The sequence below is a fragment of the Agelaius tricolor genome, unplaced genomic scaffold (genome assembly GCF_023055355.1).
Source record: "Agelaius tricolor isolate 1412-34295 unplaced genomic scaffold, bAgeTri1.0.p SCAF_1, whole genome shotgun sequence".
In the NCBI taxonomy this organism is placed as follows: Eukaryota; Metazoa; Chordata; class Aves; order Passeriformes; family Icteridae; genus Agelaius; species Agelaius tricolor.
This window is the reverse complement of record NW_027269261.1, coordinates 49,886,430-49,900,414: the sequence shown is the minus strand read 5'-3', so window position 1 is coordinate 49,900,414 and position 13,985 is coordinate 49,886,430. Positions and strand designations below refer to the sequence as shown.

The 13,985-nt window shown below is 40.8% G+C and overlaps 1 protein-coding gene across 4 annotated transcripts in view; it reads left to right on the top strand.

The window, feature by feature from the left end:
• UTRN (utrophin) overlaps positions 1–13,985 on the top strand; it is a 339,422-nt gene that overhangs the window by 47,178 nt on the left and 278,259 nt on the right. For all 4 annotated transcript variants that reach the window (XM_071433386.1, XM_071433396.1, XM_071433405.1 and 1 more), the window contains exon 3: positions 8,687–8,748. In XM_071433386.1, the coding sequence (XP_071289487.1) occupies positions 8,687–8,748 (62 nt within the window). The remainder of the gene's footprint in view (positions 1–8,686; positions 8,749–13,985) is intronic.

Below are 13,985 nucleotides of genomic sequence, written 5' to 3'. Positions count from 1 at the left end.
CACCCTTATAGCAAAGAATTGCTTCCTTATATGCAACCTACATATATTCTTTCCCTTTCAAACATTTACTCCTTGCCCTATCAATGTACTTCCTGATAGTCTCCCTCCCCATTTTTCTTGTAGCTCCCCTTTAAGTACTGGAAGGCTGCAATTCTCCCACTGAACAACCCTGGCGCTCTCAGCCTGTCTTCATGGGAGAGCTGTTCCAGCCCTCAGATCATCTTTGAGGCCTCCTCTGGATCTGCTCCAACAGGTCCTTGTCCTCCCTGTGCTGGGGGCCCCAGAGCTGGAAGCAGTACTCCAGGTGGAGTCTTAAGAGAGCAGACTATCTTCTCCAATTTTTCTCACACTATTGAGAATGGTATATCCTTAAGGGTATATTGAAGTGGGAAATACTCTGTGGGCTCACACTGGTCGTCAGTGCTTGCTCGATTGCATAAATACCTGGTTTAATGTGTTCCAGATATTTGTCCTGCAATTGCCAAGCAGAATTTATGTACTTTCAGAGCAGTTAATCAGGAGGGGGTTCAGCTTTGGGGACTAATTAATGACTAAGCCAGGGAAGGAAATGAGAGTTTAATTAGGATATAGGATTAGCAGTGCCTCAACTTACTGCTGCTCTGATCAAATGACAAAAGAAAATCTTATGTTTGCCAGAAGCCATAAGAAGGGACCATTCATAATACTTTACCCCAATTTCTCTTTTATTTTTTCTCCATTAAGATGTCTCACTAAAAACACCAAGTGGCTAAGACACCTTTATGACTCTTTCTTCTTACCTCTAGAGGAGGAACTGTAATTTTGTCATGAGCAAAATTCTCAAAGATTTGCTTAGCATTTTGGTTCTGCACAAAGGTGTAGAACCTTCCCCAGTGGTGCAATATTCCTTGGCCAGCAAAGGAATGTAACTGGGAAAGGAAATAATTTATCTCAAGAATTGGACTTGCCCTTCACCTAATCTTCCTCACTAGGGCTGGATGGCAGTATTAGGCATTTAGCATTCTTTGTGTTGGTCATGTGAAGCTAAAAGCAGGCGAACTTACAGTCACCATTTCTGTAGTGAACTTTCTGGATTATTTTAGGGATAGAAATGAGAGTATTTGGTATAGCTTGCACTGACAAATATTGTGGATTTAAATTCTGTAGTTATCCTGTTTATTCTTTTTGCTTGCTTCTAGTTATCCTGTTTATTCTTTTTGCTTGCTTCTCCTTCATCTTTAGAGCACTACTACACTATGTGACTGTTAGGAGCTTCCTTTAAATCTTCTGTGTTTCAGGTTTCATCTTAGTAATAAGAGAGGTTAATAGGCTAAGGTAAATAATTTATAGGCATCAGTGAATGATCCTTGACAAAATAATGGAATAGCCAAAGAAGCTCAGACTTGGCCTTTCTAGAAACAAAATAAACAATTTCTGTTTTTTTAAACTTCCTTTGTCTATTTGATTTCTGTGAAGACTGAGCTTAACTTGGTTGTCAAGATTGGTATGCAACAGTTTCCCCCAGTTCTATCTTCCAAGTATTGCCTGCCCAGGAATTTGTAAGGGTACCATCACTTGGTATGAGTCTTAGTTGTGAAGAATTGAAATGTGCTAGTCAATTGTTATAAGCTGGACAGAAGTGTGTAGAAGCTTTGTTATGTAGTTTAAATTATTTAGCTTTTTACTAAACCATATTGCTAAGTGCTATGCTCATGTGCCCTTTGAATGCTTCTAGGGATGGTGATTCTAGCACCTCCCTGGGCAGCATGTTCTAATGCTTGACTACCCTTCCAGTGAAGAAGTTTTTCCTAATGTCTAACCTAAACCTCCCCTGGTGCAACTGGAGGCCATTGCCTCTTACCCTGTCACTTCCTACCTGGGAGAAGAGACTGAACCCTACCTGCCTACACCCTCCTTTCAGGCAGGTCTCCCCGACCCTCCTTTTCTCCAGGCTAAACACCTCCAGCTCCCTCAGCTGCTCCTTAATAAGACTTGAGCTCTAAACACTTCACTGTTGCCATTCTCTGGACTCAGTCCTGCATCTCAATGTTCTTCTGGTAGTGTTGGGCCAAAAATTGGATACAGGATTTGAGGTGTGGTGTCATCAGTGCCAAGTACTGGGAGATGATCACTGCCCTGGACCTGCTGGCCACACTTTCTGACAGGCCAGGGTGCCATTACCTTCTTGGCTACCTGGGGATGCTGCTGGCAAGTTTGTGAAAAAGCTTGCTTCCTTTCTCTGTAATTCCTTTAGACATGAACTTGCTGCCTGTTCTTGGATGTGTTCTCATTTACTCAGTGCTGCTGATCCCACCCCTGGAGTACTTGGTCCAGTTCTGGACTCCCCAGGACAGGAGAGATGAGAATATACTGGAGTGAGGGCCACGATATGATGAAGGGACTAGAGCATTTCTCCTGTGGGGAAAGACAGAGAGCTGGGACTGTTCAGCCAGAAGAAAAGGATCAGAATCCAAGGGATGCTACTGAAATTTATAAATATTTGAAAGGATTGTGCAAAGAAGGTTGTTATGCTCCTCTGACTCCATTGAAAGGACAAGAGGGAAGGGGTGCAAACTGAAACACAGGAAACTCCATTTTTGTTGAAACCCTGTTTTGGGTTTTCAGAGAGATTGTGAAGTCTCTGTCACTGCAGATGTTAAAAATCTGACTGGACATGGCCTGGGGCAACCTGATTTCACTGGGGAGTTGGATTAGACAAATGATCTCCAAAGATGCCTCCTGGCCTCTACCATACTGTACTTTCTACAAAAACACTTCACTCAGAATTTTACTAAGCTTTCCAGGAACAATGCAAAAAGCTATGGGATTCATAGAGGTGAAAGCTTGCTTAATCCTTGAGACATCCACATGAAATTGCCAGAAAATGTACATTGATATTACAGTGATTATAAGAGTCACAAAATTGCCCTGGGTGTGTAAACTATACATGCTCATTGTTTTTGGTGTAGAAATCTTGTTCCAAGTGATAGTGTGTTAGGGCTTTGTAAGGATGCTTCTGTACCTTTTTTATTAATTTCTGAGTTAATTATAATTGGAAAGTTTATTTTTTGCCTTCCATAGATGAAATACAACTGCGCAAACAAGTGTTATTTTTTTTCCTCAGGACACATATGCGATTTCTTTGTCTTAAGGCTGGATTTCTAAATACTGTCAGAGGTTTGAAGCAATCAAACTGATTGATTTTGCAAAAAAACACCTTGCCTTTGCATAACTCAGCTTCTCAAGGTGTTATGTTATGATTGTTTTCTACACTGGACGGAATATTTAAACTCCATGGGGTTATGAATTCCATTTCTTTTTAAAAAACTGTAGTCTGCCCACTGCTGTCACTGAAATGGGTCCTACACGGTCGGTATCCAGAGATGCTTGGTTAATTTCCTTTCAGAAACATCTGAATAGCCCTTGTGTAAACTTGAAAATGTTAACAGCATACAATTTTTTGAAGTCTGTTGATTAAATTGATTTTCACAAGGAAAGTGGGATACTCTTATTAGACTTGTCTTCCTGTCCTTTTTTTTTTCCTGCACAACTAGTTCAACTTTTAGTAACTAGTGGAAGTTTAATCCAGTATTCGTAAACCTAATTGTGTGTTATAGAGCTAAGAAAGCAGCTAGAGGTTGTGTGAACATATCAGTCAAATATGCCAGCCAGCATGTGCATGTGAAGGGACAACGTGGGGCATACCCAGCTACCTGTAGCCTGTGCCTGTGTGCTGGGATGGGGTGGGAGATGCAGTGAGAGGCTAGATAAGATGTGGGCAGCAGCTGGCACTAATGGGGCATCCACTGATATGTGAGAGGCCAAGCATTCTTAGTCTTCAATTTAGGAAATTGGAGCATGTAGTTATATGTGGGAGCCAGCTATTACTATTTAAATCTCAGGAATTGGCTTCTGTTTGTGATTAGCTGTTGGCCTAGAGAGTTTTAGAGAGAAATGATGATAGAATCTAGGAATGTGGGTAAAACAGAGGCAGCTTTGAGGGGTGGATCAGGAAGGGCTTTACTATTTGGAGCAAAAAGACAGGGAGTGAGGAAAGTTTAGGATTGCAGCCTTTGGGTTGTTGGAAAAGAAAAATAGGAAAACTTCTGACTGAAAGAGTTGGGATAGAAGGGACACTGGAATATGAAAAATTTAGTGTTGTGAATAACTTTTCAGGCTACTGTCTTTACCTGCCTGTCACAGAGAACAAAATAACATTTCCTTTTGTACTGTGAGCATTGTTTCCTGAAGGTGTTCAAACAAGGTTGTTTGTGATGTCTGCCTGATTTGAAACTCTGCCATAACTAGAAGAGAGCTACTTGCATATATACAGTTTATGGCTTGGCTTCCTTCTCTGTCCGAGCAATCTTGTTTACTTGTGCCTGTGCAGGGTGTCTGACATCTGTTGTCTCTGCTTCCTTTCTGATATGCAGAGGGGCTTGTGGGGATGGCTCTTCTGTTATGGAGAAGATTAAGCTAGTTGAGCACAGTGATCCCTCTGACCTTATATCCTGTGAATCACCTTCACAAGTGCAAGTGAGCCTAATAACAGTTCTAATTTGGGCAGAGAAAAAGGAGCAGATGGCTAACACCAACTTGTGGATTCTATTTTCTTTATAACCACTTAGAAATTCAAAGACCTAATATGTGCTCATAACAAAACCAGCTGTAGTAAATCTAGTTTGTGATTTTATTTGTACTCATAAATTTACCTTGTCCTTTTTTCTTTAAGTGCTTTCCTGTTTGTTGCTTAGAAACGTCTTCTTTGGCAAGAATTACCTGCCTTTCTTTTCTCTTTCCATGTGCTGGGCAGTTTGTGAAATATGTGCTCAAATGTATTTGTATTATATGTGAAAGCTTCACAGGGCTGTCTTGCAGTGGAAGCTGAAGCTGCTTGGTTTGACCTGCTGTTAGGGACCCATGGCAAGCTGTTGGAGTGACATGTGGGGTTTCTGGCTCTGGTGATCCTCTGGAGCAGCCTTGTGTACTGCCTGCAGTTCTGGAGCAGCCTCAGGACATTGCTTACAGCTCTTGGGTTTGCACTGTCATCCCATGAAAGCAGCAGGGTCACTGGCTGAGCAGCGTGGGCTGTCAGGCTCCGTGCTGAGCATTATTTCTGTCTCCTGAGAGCTTGGTTATCTATACCTCCCTTTTAATCATCATTCCAATGTGCTGAGACCACAGCGTGGCGTGTTAGGTTGCTTTTGTTGGGAGGTATGGAAACAGCTATTTTAATGTTCCTTCAGCTGTGAGGATGCCTTCCTCTAGGTTATCAGTTGCTGGGGGATTTTTTGTTGTGAAGTAAACACAATTTAGCTTACAATTACAGTACACTTTGGTGAGGACCAGAGGGTGGTCCTCATTACTTGTCTATGGTGTCTTGTTTTTGGTGGTGTCTGCTGTTGGGAAACAGCAGGTAGTGAAAGGTGCATGACTTTTCTTTTTGCATAATTTTTTTTTTGGGCTAATGCTTATATTCTATAGTTGTTACTTTTTTTTTTTTAATGTTAGATACACTATTAATATTACTCTACTTTTGCCCAACTACTGAAGTTTGGAGAGAGAAGGAAAAGGAATGAGGGAAAGCTTTGTGCATACCACTGATTGCAGAAATTAAAATTGCAGCACAAAGGTGAAAGTTTACAAGCAAATTATGTGTTGCTGGAGCTATTTTTTTCTACCCTGGTGTTGCAAGAGAAAAGAGAATGGGCAGTACAATCTCAACTTTTGCTTTTCATTCCTTTAAAAAAATGAAACATCTTACCTTCCCCTTTTCCCCCCAATCCTTAAAAAAGGCCCAACCCAAAACCTGCTGATAAAGATTATTCTGTGTTGATAAAGTCAGGAGCCAGGACTCACAATGAACTCGGGGGTTCTTCTGTGAGCTTGGTGGTCACAAACTGGTGCTTCCTGGCTTTTTGCTTCTTGCTAACAGGGATAAAAACTGTGCTGGTTTTGGCGCTCAAATTTTAGATGCTTATTTTGTGTCTTTTGCTATATGAATTAGTCTGAATTTGACAAAAAGATAGTTGTTTTCAAAAGGCTTTTTCTGTCCAGGAATACAAACCTTATCCCTCCTTTTGTTACTGTTGTCAGGGTTTCATAGGTGTGCAAGTCTTGAGATGGGCGGTATCTACCATAGATACTCTCCATTGCCTAAAGGCTTAGGCAAAGGGATGTTTCTAACTTCGTTACATTCCAAGTGTCTTAATTGAAACCCACAGGCTAATTCCTTCTTTTATTTCTAAATTCCTTTGCTGAGAACCTAAATAACGAGGTGGTGAAGGCAAATTTAAGTCTTCAAATGTGAGATGACCCTTAGTAATGTATGCTGGAGTGGTTGGGCAATTTCTGTACTTTATTTGCCAATCAAGTCTATGCTTCTCCAGGGCATTTTCATTTTAGTGCTGTTCTGCCAGCTGTTTTGGGTGTGATAACTTCTGTCTTTGAAAAGCTAAATAATGCAGTTCTGTCATGCAAGCATGTAACATGTTTTGGAGAAATAAGAAAACTCTCTTTCAGCATGAAACAGAGGTTGAGTAGAGGACAAACCACAATCCAGTGAGGCTTTTGTTTTTACCTCTATTTTTAGATAATTTTTGCTTTCCTTTTTGTTCTCCAACATGATATTCACAAGGTAATAGATTGGAGTTGAGCTGTGTTTTCAAGGTGCCCCAAACAAAGTTAAAGCACAGTGTTGTGGGTGGAGGAGGTGTGTGAGGCTACAGAAGTGGCTGCTGGGGGCAACTGAGTGCCAGGACACAGCCTGGGCATCTGATCTCACAGGAGCCAGCTGTTCCGAGCACACTCCAGTTGGGTGGACATACATCATCTTGTGTAACAGAAGCAGGCATCTGGGATAGGAAGCTTTTCTCTCTTTTGTCATCACAAGAGTTTAATTTTGTGTGTGTTTAGGTTTGTTTTTATTTCCTCTTAAAGGAACAAACTGTTCTGACATTGTCCATTACTAGTCCATTAAGTGACTGGAGGGCAGGCAGAGAGAGGAAACAGTCAGTAGGTAATGAAGCAGAATTTGGCCCTGAGTCAGTCCTTGGCTTATATTGTCAGGCTGCAGCAGTGTGAAAGGAAACAAATGTTTTAGCAGCTTGGTGAATTTGTTTCTCGCTGGGCTGTAACTTGCTGACATTTTTAATGTCTTGTGTGAGAAGTTGACTGGCTGGATTACTGTATGCTTTGCTGAATGGTGATATTGTTTTTTTACTGAATGTGGCTAATTTGTTATCCGAATTATAATGTCAGCCTCCAGGGGTTAGCCTTACAAATTTGTAGGCATCTATAGAAAATTACTTTGAAGGATAAAATAACTTGTCAATGTTGTTATCCAAGTACCAGCATTTCAGTTTTTCTTTTATTTTTTTTTTCAGGAGTTTATAGGTGAAAGCTTGACAAAACTGTAGCTGTAACAACTAGTTCCAAAGATGCTAGTTACAGAGGCTTTTATAAAGCAAGCATAAGAGTAGAGTCTGACTGGCAAAGGTTGTCTATGGATTGTACAACTGACCAGGATGTTTTAGGAAGATGGGATTTGTGGGGGTTCTTATTCCTTGCTTAAGAAATAGAAAGGATGCACTGCTCCTTAGGGGATAGTAGGGGTACATACATTCATATTCTTTCATTCACCAAATCTTTTATCAAGACTAAGTAGTTTGTAATTATCAAAAATGTGGGTTTTTGTTGTCATCTTATTGCAAAGCTCCCATACCTTCTTGAAGATTTCTCATGGACATCTCCTCACAGCACTGAATCTCCCTAGTCTAGTCTGGTTGTCAGCAGTTATTTCACTGTCATTTAAGTACAGGTGATGAAGCACAGGCTCACCTTTAGCAGTGCTCAGTGCAATTTACCCAAGATGTGTCCTGTGATACAGGCAGGAGTGTCTGTCCTGTGCTGGAAGTGACTCACCCTGGTTTAGTGGGATAGGCTCTGTAAAATTGCAGGTGACTCCTAAATGTCTTCCTTAGGCATCCTGGGAAGCTGCCTTCTCTCTGCCCAGCTGGAGGCCACTGCTCCTCCCTCTGCTCTGACTTACAGGCACTTCCCTGCCCTTCTTCCTTGTCCCGCTGGCTCCTTCTGTCTGTCTCACAGACCCTAGGTGGTGGTACTTTGGTGTCACACCAGCAGGCATCTGAAGGGAAGGGCTGCTGAGCCCTTGCCACACCTTAGCTGAACTTGTCTGTGACTGATCACTAACATTCTTCTGAACTCAGGTGCAAAAGTAGGCTGAGGGTGGGTAAGGCTGCCAGTGCTTCAAGGGTTGTCCCAGCAGCTTTGCTACCACAGAGGCTATTATCTGCATCAGAAGCTTGAGTAAGGGCCTCAGCACCTTTTGGAGTAATGCATTCAGGCAAAAAGGTGTTGACAAAGTCTGTTAATTAAAAGCCCATGGTTTCGTAGGTTGTTTTTCACCAGATGGGAAGCTTGTGAATTTTATGCATCAGGAACCCGCTTGGGAGGTGCTGTGAGGCTGATTCTAATGCAAAGGAGCTGCTGTGGTTACTAGCAAAGGCAAAGCATTTGTGTGCTCTGCAAGTACTGAAGTGTTGTGGATGGTTGTACAGCTTTATTGATAGAGAAGACAAAAAATTCTCCCATGTCTCAGGACAGTGTTTAATGTGACCTGTATTGAACAATCTAGGATTAAGAAGAATGCGACTTCACTCATTGTTTTCTTATTCTCTTTCTCCAGATGAACACAATGATGTACAGAAAAAAACCTTTACAAAATGGATAAATGCTCGGTTTTCCAAGGTAATGTTGGTTTGGATGTACTACTTAATTTTGTTTGGTTCACTGTTTAGAATAATTTTGGTTAAATATACTTTGGTTTTTCTCTTGTTGAATACTCCTAGTAAAATGTCAGTGAAAACAGATAGAGTGCAGTGTTTGTTCCCTCAATTTCCTCCTGCACATCTGTATCAAATGTTTATTTGATACTATATTTTAAGAAAAAATGAAGATTCTATTTGTTAATATATCAAATAGTTATTTGCATGAGCATATCTGTTTGGTTTTGTTTAGTTTTGGTTTAGTTTATATGCAGTTTTCAGAGTGCATTGCAGCAGATTTTGAACCTTCATCACTGTGTTTATTCTGTTGCTGAGTCAGCTTTACTCACTCTGCAAACCTCTAGTTGAAGCCACCTGGTGTTGCTACTTGAGCCTTGACTGAAATTTTATATAATTACTTGCTCATTTTGAATTTTCCTTGGCTCTCATGGTATATAGTTCTCATTTAAATTCTCTTTACTGGCTTGAAACTTACTGAGGATCTTCCATGGTTTGGGATGATAAAGGAAGTGACGTTTGCTTTGGAATGCTATTTAAAGCCTGCTTTTTACACTGTTCTACTGATAGGGAAAAATGACCGTTTGCCCAGGAATATAAGTGTCTGTGGAAATTTTTCCTGCTTCATAGTTCAAATGTGTGAAAGAATCTGGAGTATTATCAGGGAAAACTCATGTTTTTTTCTGCCTAGTGTGGTGCTGCAAATGGGGCAACTACTATTTTGCATGCTCTTACTGAAAAGTGGCATACGTGTGAAATCCTGAAAGCAGATATAAAGGTTTGGTGGTGTTGTTGGTTTTTGGGTTTGTTTTTTGGTTTTTTTAAAATAAAGCTGCAACAATGCTTTAGCAATGAATGGCTGCTTCTGGAGTGCTGTCCTTCTGAAGTTCTTGATCAGTAATGTAAGGAATTTTTACCTTCCTTTCCTTCCTGTGCAACAGGACACTGGGCAATGCAAGGCTTGTGGCCTTGGTTGAATCATTCTGGCCTGGGTTTGTTTTGGTTGAAAGCTGATATCCTGCACTCTTCATCCAATGCATTCTTGGCTAGTTTGCTCTTTAGAGGAGGAATGTGTGTGGGTAGCTGGTTGCTCTACGCTCAGCTTTCGACTGCTGCCCAGAGGAGTGGTGGTTCTGGAGAAGGAGTAGTAGGCAGGGCAGGATCATGTAAGGAAAGAAAATGTGGTGAGAAAGAAAGGACTGACTGTAGTCATGTAGCTGGCATAGAGATGGCATGGGCATGGAAATGACAGTGATTCTGAGAATGAATGACAGTCATACTGAGAATGTGCCGGGTGACTCATCTGTGAGTGCTGTAGACAGTGTATTGAAGAAGGTAGAATTATTTTCAGTCATTCTGCTTGTAGTCACATGGATGTACCTTATACAGCATCTTTCCTTCTGTACTGCACAATCAGACAGATCTTGCTAAACTCCTGGATTTCCCAGGCGCAGGGTATGGGCAGATACTCACAGGATTCGAAGTAACTGTAGCTTTGTAACTCTGTAACTTCATGGCCCATTAAACACCTGAAGCTATGAAAGCCTTGCTAATGATTAAAGAGACTCCTATAAAAGGACATACTCCCAACTGCTGCATGTCCAATTCAAACTTAAGCATGGCTATTTTGGCATGACAACACACAGATTTATTAAGACTGGCATGTTCAAATTGCAAGGAAAATGATGGTGTTAAGTAGAAATCACTTCATGTAAGGAAGTCTAGCTTCAACTGTACCTTAAAAATAGAAAGGGACTGATTTCAGTCCTGTTGTGTCAAAGTTTTTTTATGTACCAAGTCATTTGGATTGTTTAAAATTCCTTTTCTGTCAACTAGATTGATTTAGCTGCTTAGTAGGGTAGAGGGATTTTAGAGGTTAGTTAAATGTAATCTGACTTACATTGCAGAAAACAAAATGGTAACTTAGGTATTTTGTATGTAATTGCAAATTTCATTCCAAAAATTTTACTCGTCCTTCCATGTTAATTATATTGTACTTGCCCTTCATTTAAGCAAATAAAAAGTAATCGGTTGAGCTCTTGTAGCTTAGCATACAAAAATTGTGAAATCGCATAATGCTGAGTTTGATTTAAGTCAATTCAATAAGGTTTTACAAAGGATCTAGAGAGAGAGAGCTGTGTCTTTCCCTTCTCTCATCAGAGAATAGGTAGGTGAGTAAAACACTTCAAGTATCACAAGTGTGCTGTGAGGTGCTTGCTTCAGTACCCTGATGGCTGAGATAAGAGTTCTTGGTGTAGTTCCAGTACAGTAACTTGGTTTTGTGCTCTTGGTTTAAACTGCGCTAGAACAATGCCTTTTATTTGTATGTGTTGTTTGAAAATCAAGGCACAAACATTTAAAGTGGTTTGTTTTAAGGTCAATAAATGTACTGAGCCAAGACTCAATGCTCTCTTAGACATACCTTAGGAGAGCTGTACACACTACAGCTCACAAGCCTATGATGGCTGTGTAGTAAGGATATTTTGTTAAAATTAGAGGGAATAAAAATTGTTAGAGGAATAGTCTGGTACCAAGCTTTAACCAATAGGGAAGTTTATGCTCAAATAAATACTGAGGCAGAGCATTTCAGCATGTGTTTATAAAGCCATGTGATGTTTTTACTTACCGTATTTTTTCCATTGCTCTGTCCAGTCTAATTTCGAGAGTCTGATTTAGCTGTTTTCCTGTCGTGTAGCCTTACCAATTAAAGCATCTAGTTCTATGGATAGTTCATATATGTTCTTTACACCATGTAGGATTGTTTTCTATCCTTTTATCCCCTTCTATATTAATCTTCATTAATACTTTCCAGTAGGTTATTTTCAGAACACCTTTCTGCAATGCAGAAGTGCTATCTTGTCACAGTGGTTTTTAGCCACTGCAAATAAAGGTAAACATCAGAACTGGCTACTAATTTTGATTGCCCAATCTGAGACTTTAGCTAAATTGTTACAGAGGATTTAACATTTCTTTGATGTTTCTTGTTATAAAACAGAGCTTATTGATCCTTATAACAGAATTTTGAGGGTTCATATCTTCTGCAAACTCAATCAAACCATCCAAAATATTTAGTTGGTTTTCAGATGGAGCTCAATCAGCATAGAAAAGGGACTTGAAGATGATTATGCCTGTGTCAGCAAGAACTGGCTTTAGTGATCTAAGGAAGTCTCTTAGTCTGGCACACAGTTAGTAATTGCATGTAAAATTGTGTTTTAAATGATTCTGATGAGTTACAGGGGAACTTCTGGCTAACAGTGGAGCTTGAATTCAAGTCTGCAGGATAATGTAGTGCTCCAGTACCCCTATGTTGCTTGTTTCACACAGTTAAAGAGAAAGTGAACAAAGTTTTTGTAATCAACTCTAGTTTGTCCAAATATCTGAATAGCTTCAGTCTTTATCTACTTAGGTGTTTTATTAGCAGGCCTGGGATTTTTAACTGCATCTTGCAGATATCTGGTGCTTCAGCTTATAATTACAGACCAAAGTAGTTGGATACTCACACTTGCAACTCCAGAAGGTTTCTAGAAACTTGATAGGCATGTTAAGAAATTCAGGAGTCTTGTGTCCCACTTTAGAACCCTGCAAGTACAATTCTTTCTGCCCTATTTTCTTCCTTTACTCCTACTCTCTGACCCTGTTTTTGGTTGGTATGTTTGTTTGGTTTTTTTCCCCCTCACTTATTATTACACCCTCTCATGTCAGAAGCCTTGCCTGCCTGGCAAATCCTTGCAAATCTGGAGTTTGGCTGCCCTGCTTATTTCATATCCACTTTTGCCTTTGTCATTATACTTTTTTCCCATCAAGACCCAGTTTTTCTTTTTAAAGCTCCATATCTGCTCCATCTGCCCTTCATTTCCCCTCTCCTGCCTTTACAGGATTTGATGCTTGTGTGGTCAGTCCTATTTTTGCATTTCCCTTTGTCTCAATGGCACTAGCCTTGCCCTCCCTTCACCTTCTTGCAGGATTCTGTCTTTGTTGGCTTTAGTTTTCTCATTTTCCAAGGTGGTACTTTTCCAAGTTTGCTTTCAGATTGGTTCCTCTCCTCCTCTGCTGTTCCTGAGCTTGGCAGGTGGAACACAGAGTCAGCACAAGAAACATGATTCCCTAACTTAATTTAGACCCATGGAGTCAGGTCTGTCACAGCCTGTCGGAACTTAGTGCTGTCACTCACTCACTAGAGGAAGCTTACAGATCCAGCATTGGCAAACTGAAGCAGTGTCTTTTTACCAAAACCTTGTTTCTTCACTGCATTTGGGAAATTTTCCCACAGGGATGGTAAAAAAAAGTTTTATTGGTAGGAAGGTTGTGCTCTGCAAAAAGAGCATAAAAGCCCAGAGATTTGTGGTATTCAGTGAAAATGACACTAGATTCCCCTGCCCCTCAGTTATAAGTCTTGGATATGGCAGGGTGTTGAATGGAGTCAGCTGGGGCATTGTTCCAAGGTGTCAGGACCTGCATTCAAAGCCCTTGCATGCCTGAGCGCTGGGCCTCCCTTTCCTTTCCATCATGTGTTCCCATCGCTTTCCAATACAAGCTCAATTTCTTTTTTTTATGTACAGAAGCCTTATACAGTCTTACTTGTGCATTTGCAGTGTTCTTGCTGCATGTATTTGTGATTCTGCTTCTCCAGGTCCTGTGCTAGTGCCTTGACATCTGCATTGGCCAGCATTGACAGTGCTTGGAGCCAGGCCAGGATATGCCAGTGTGAATAAAACCAGACATCCCACAGTTTTACAGCATCTTAAGCTCTTTTTCCTACTCTGTGGTCTTCCAAAAATACGTTTGACTTTAGGGTTAGAGTAAAGAAGAGGAGGAGGTGTAGCTTGAGAGCAGAATGCATCCTTCAGGGCTGAGCTCCTAGTTAGCCTTTGAGAAGGCAAGTGCTCAGTGTGGGGCCCCTGCACATTTCCTCTCCTGGGCTCAGATGTGTCCCCTCCCCTGGAAGGGCACCAAGGGAAAATGAGAGTAGACAGGCCAGTAGGAGAACTGATGAGTTGTTCTTGGAGTGCTTTGGGGTGTTGTGGCTTTATATGCATCTTAAAATTGAAACAGTTAATTCCTCATTATACCAGGCATTAATTGATATGGTAACTGCAAAGTCTTCTTTTAGCTTTTTGTGTGTTGTGCTGAATAGATGTTTTCCTCCAATTCTGCTTCTTAATTTTCTTTCCTCTGTTTTGTCATAATAGTAAATGTCAGGCC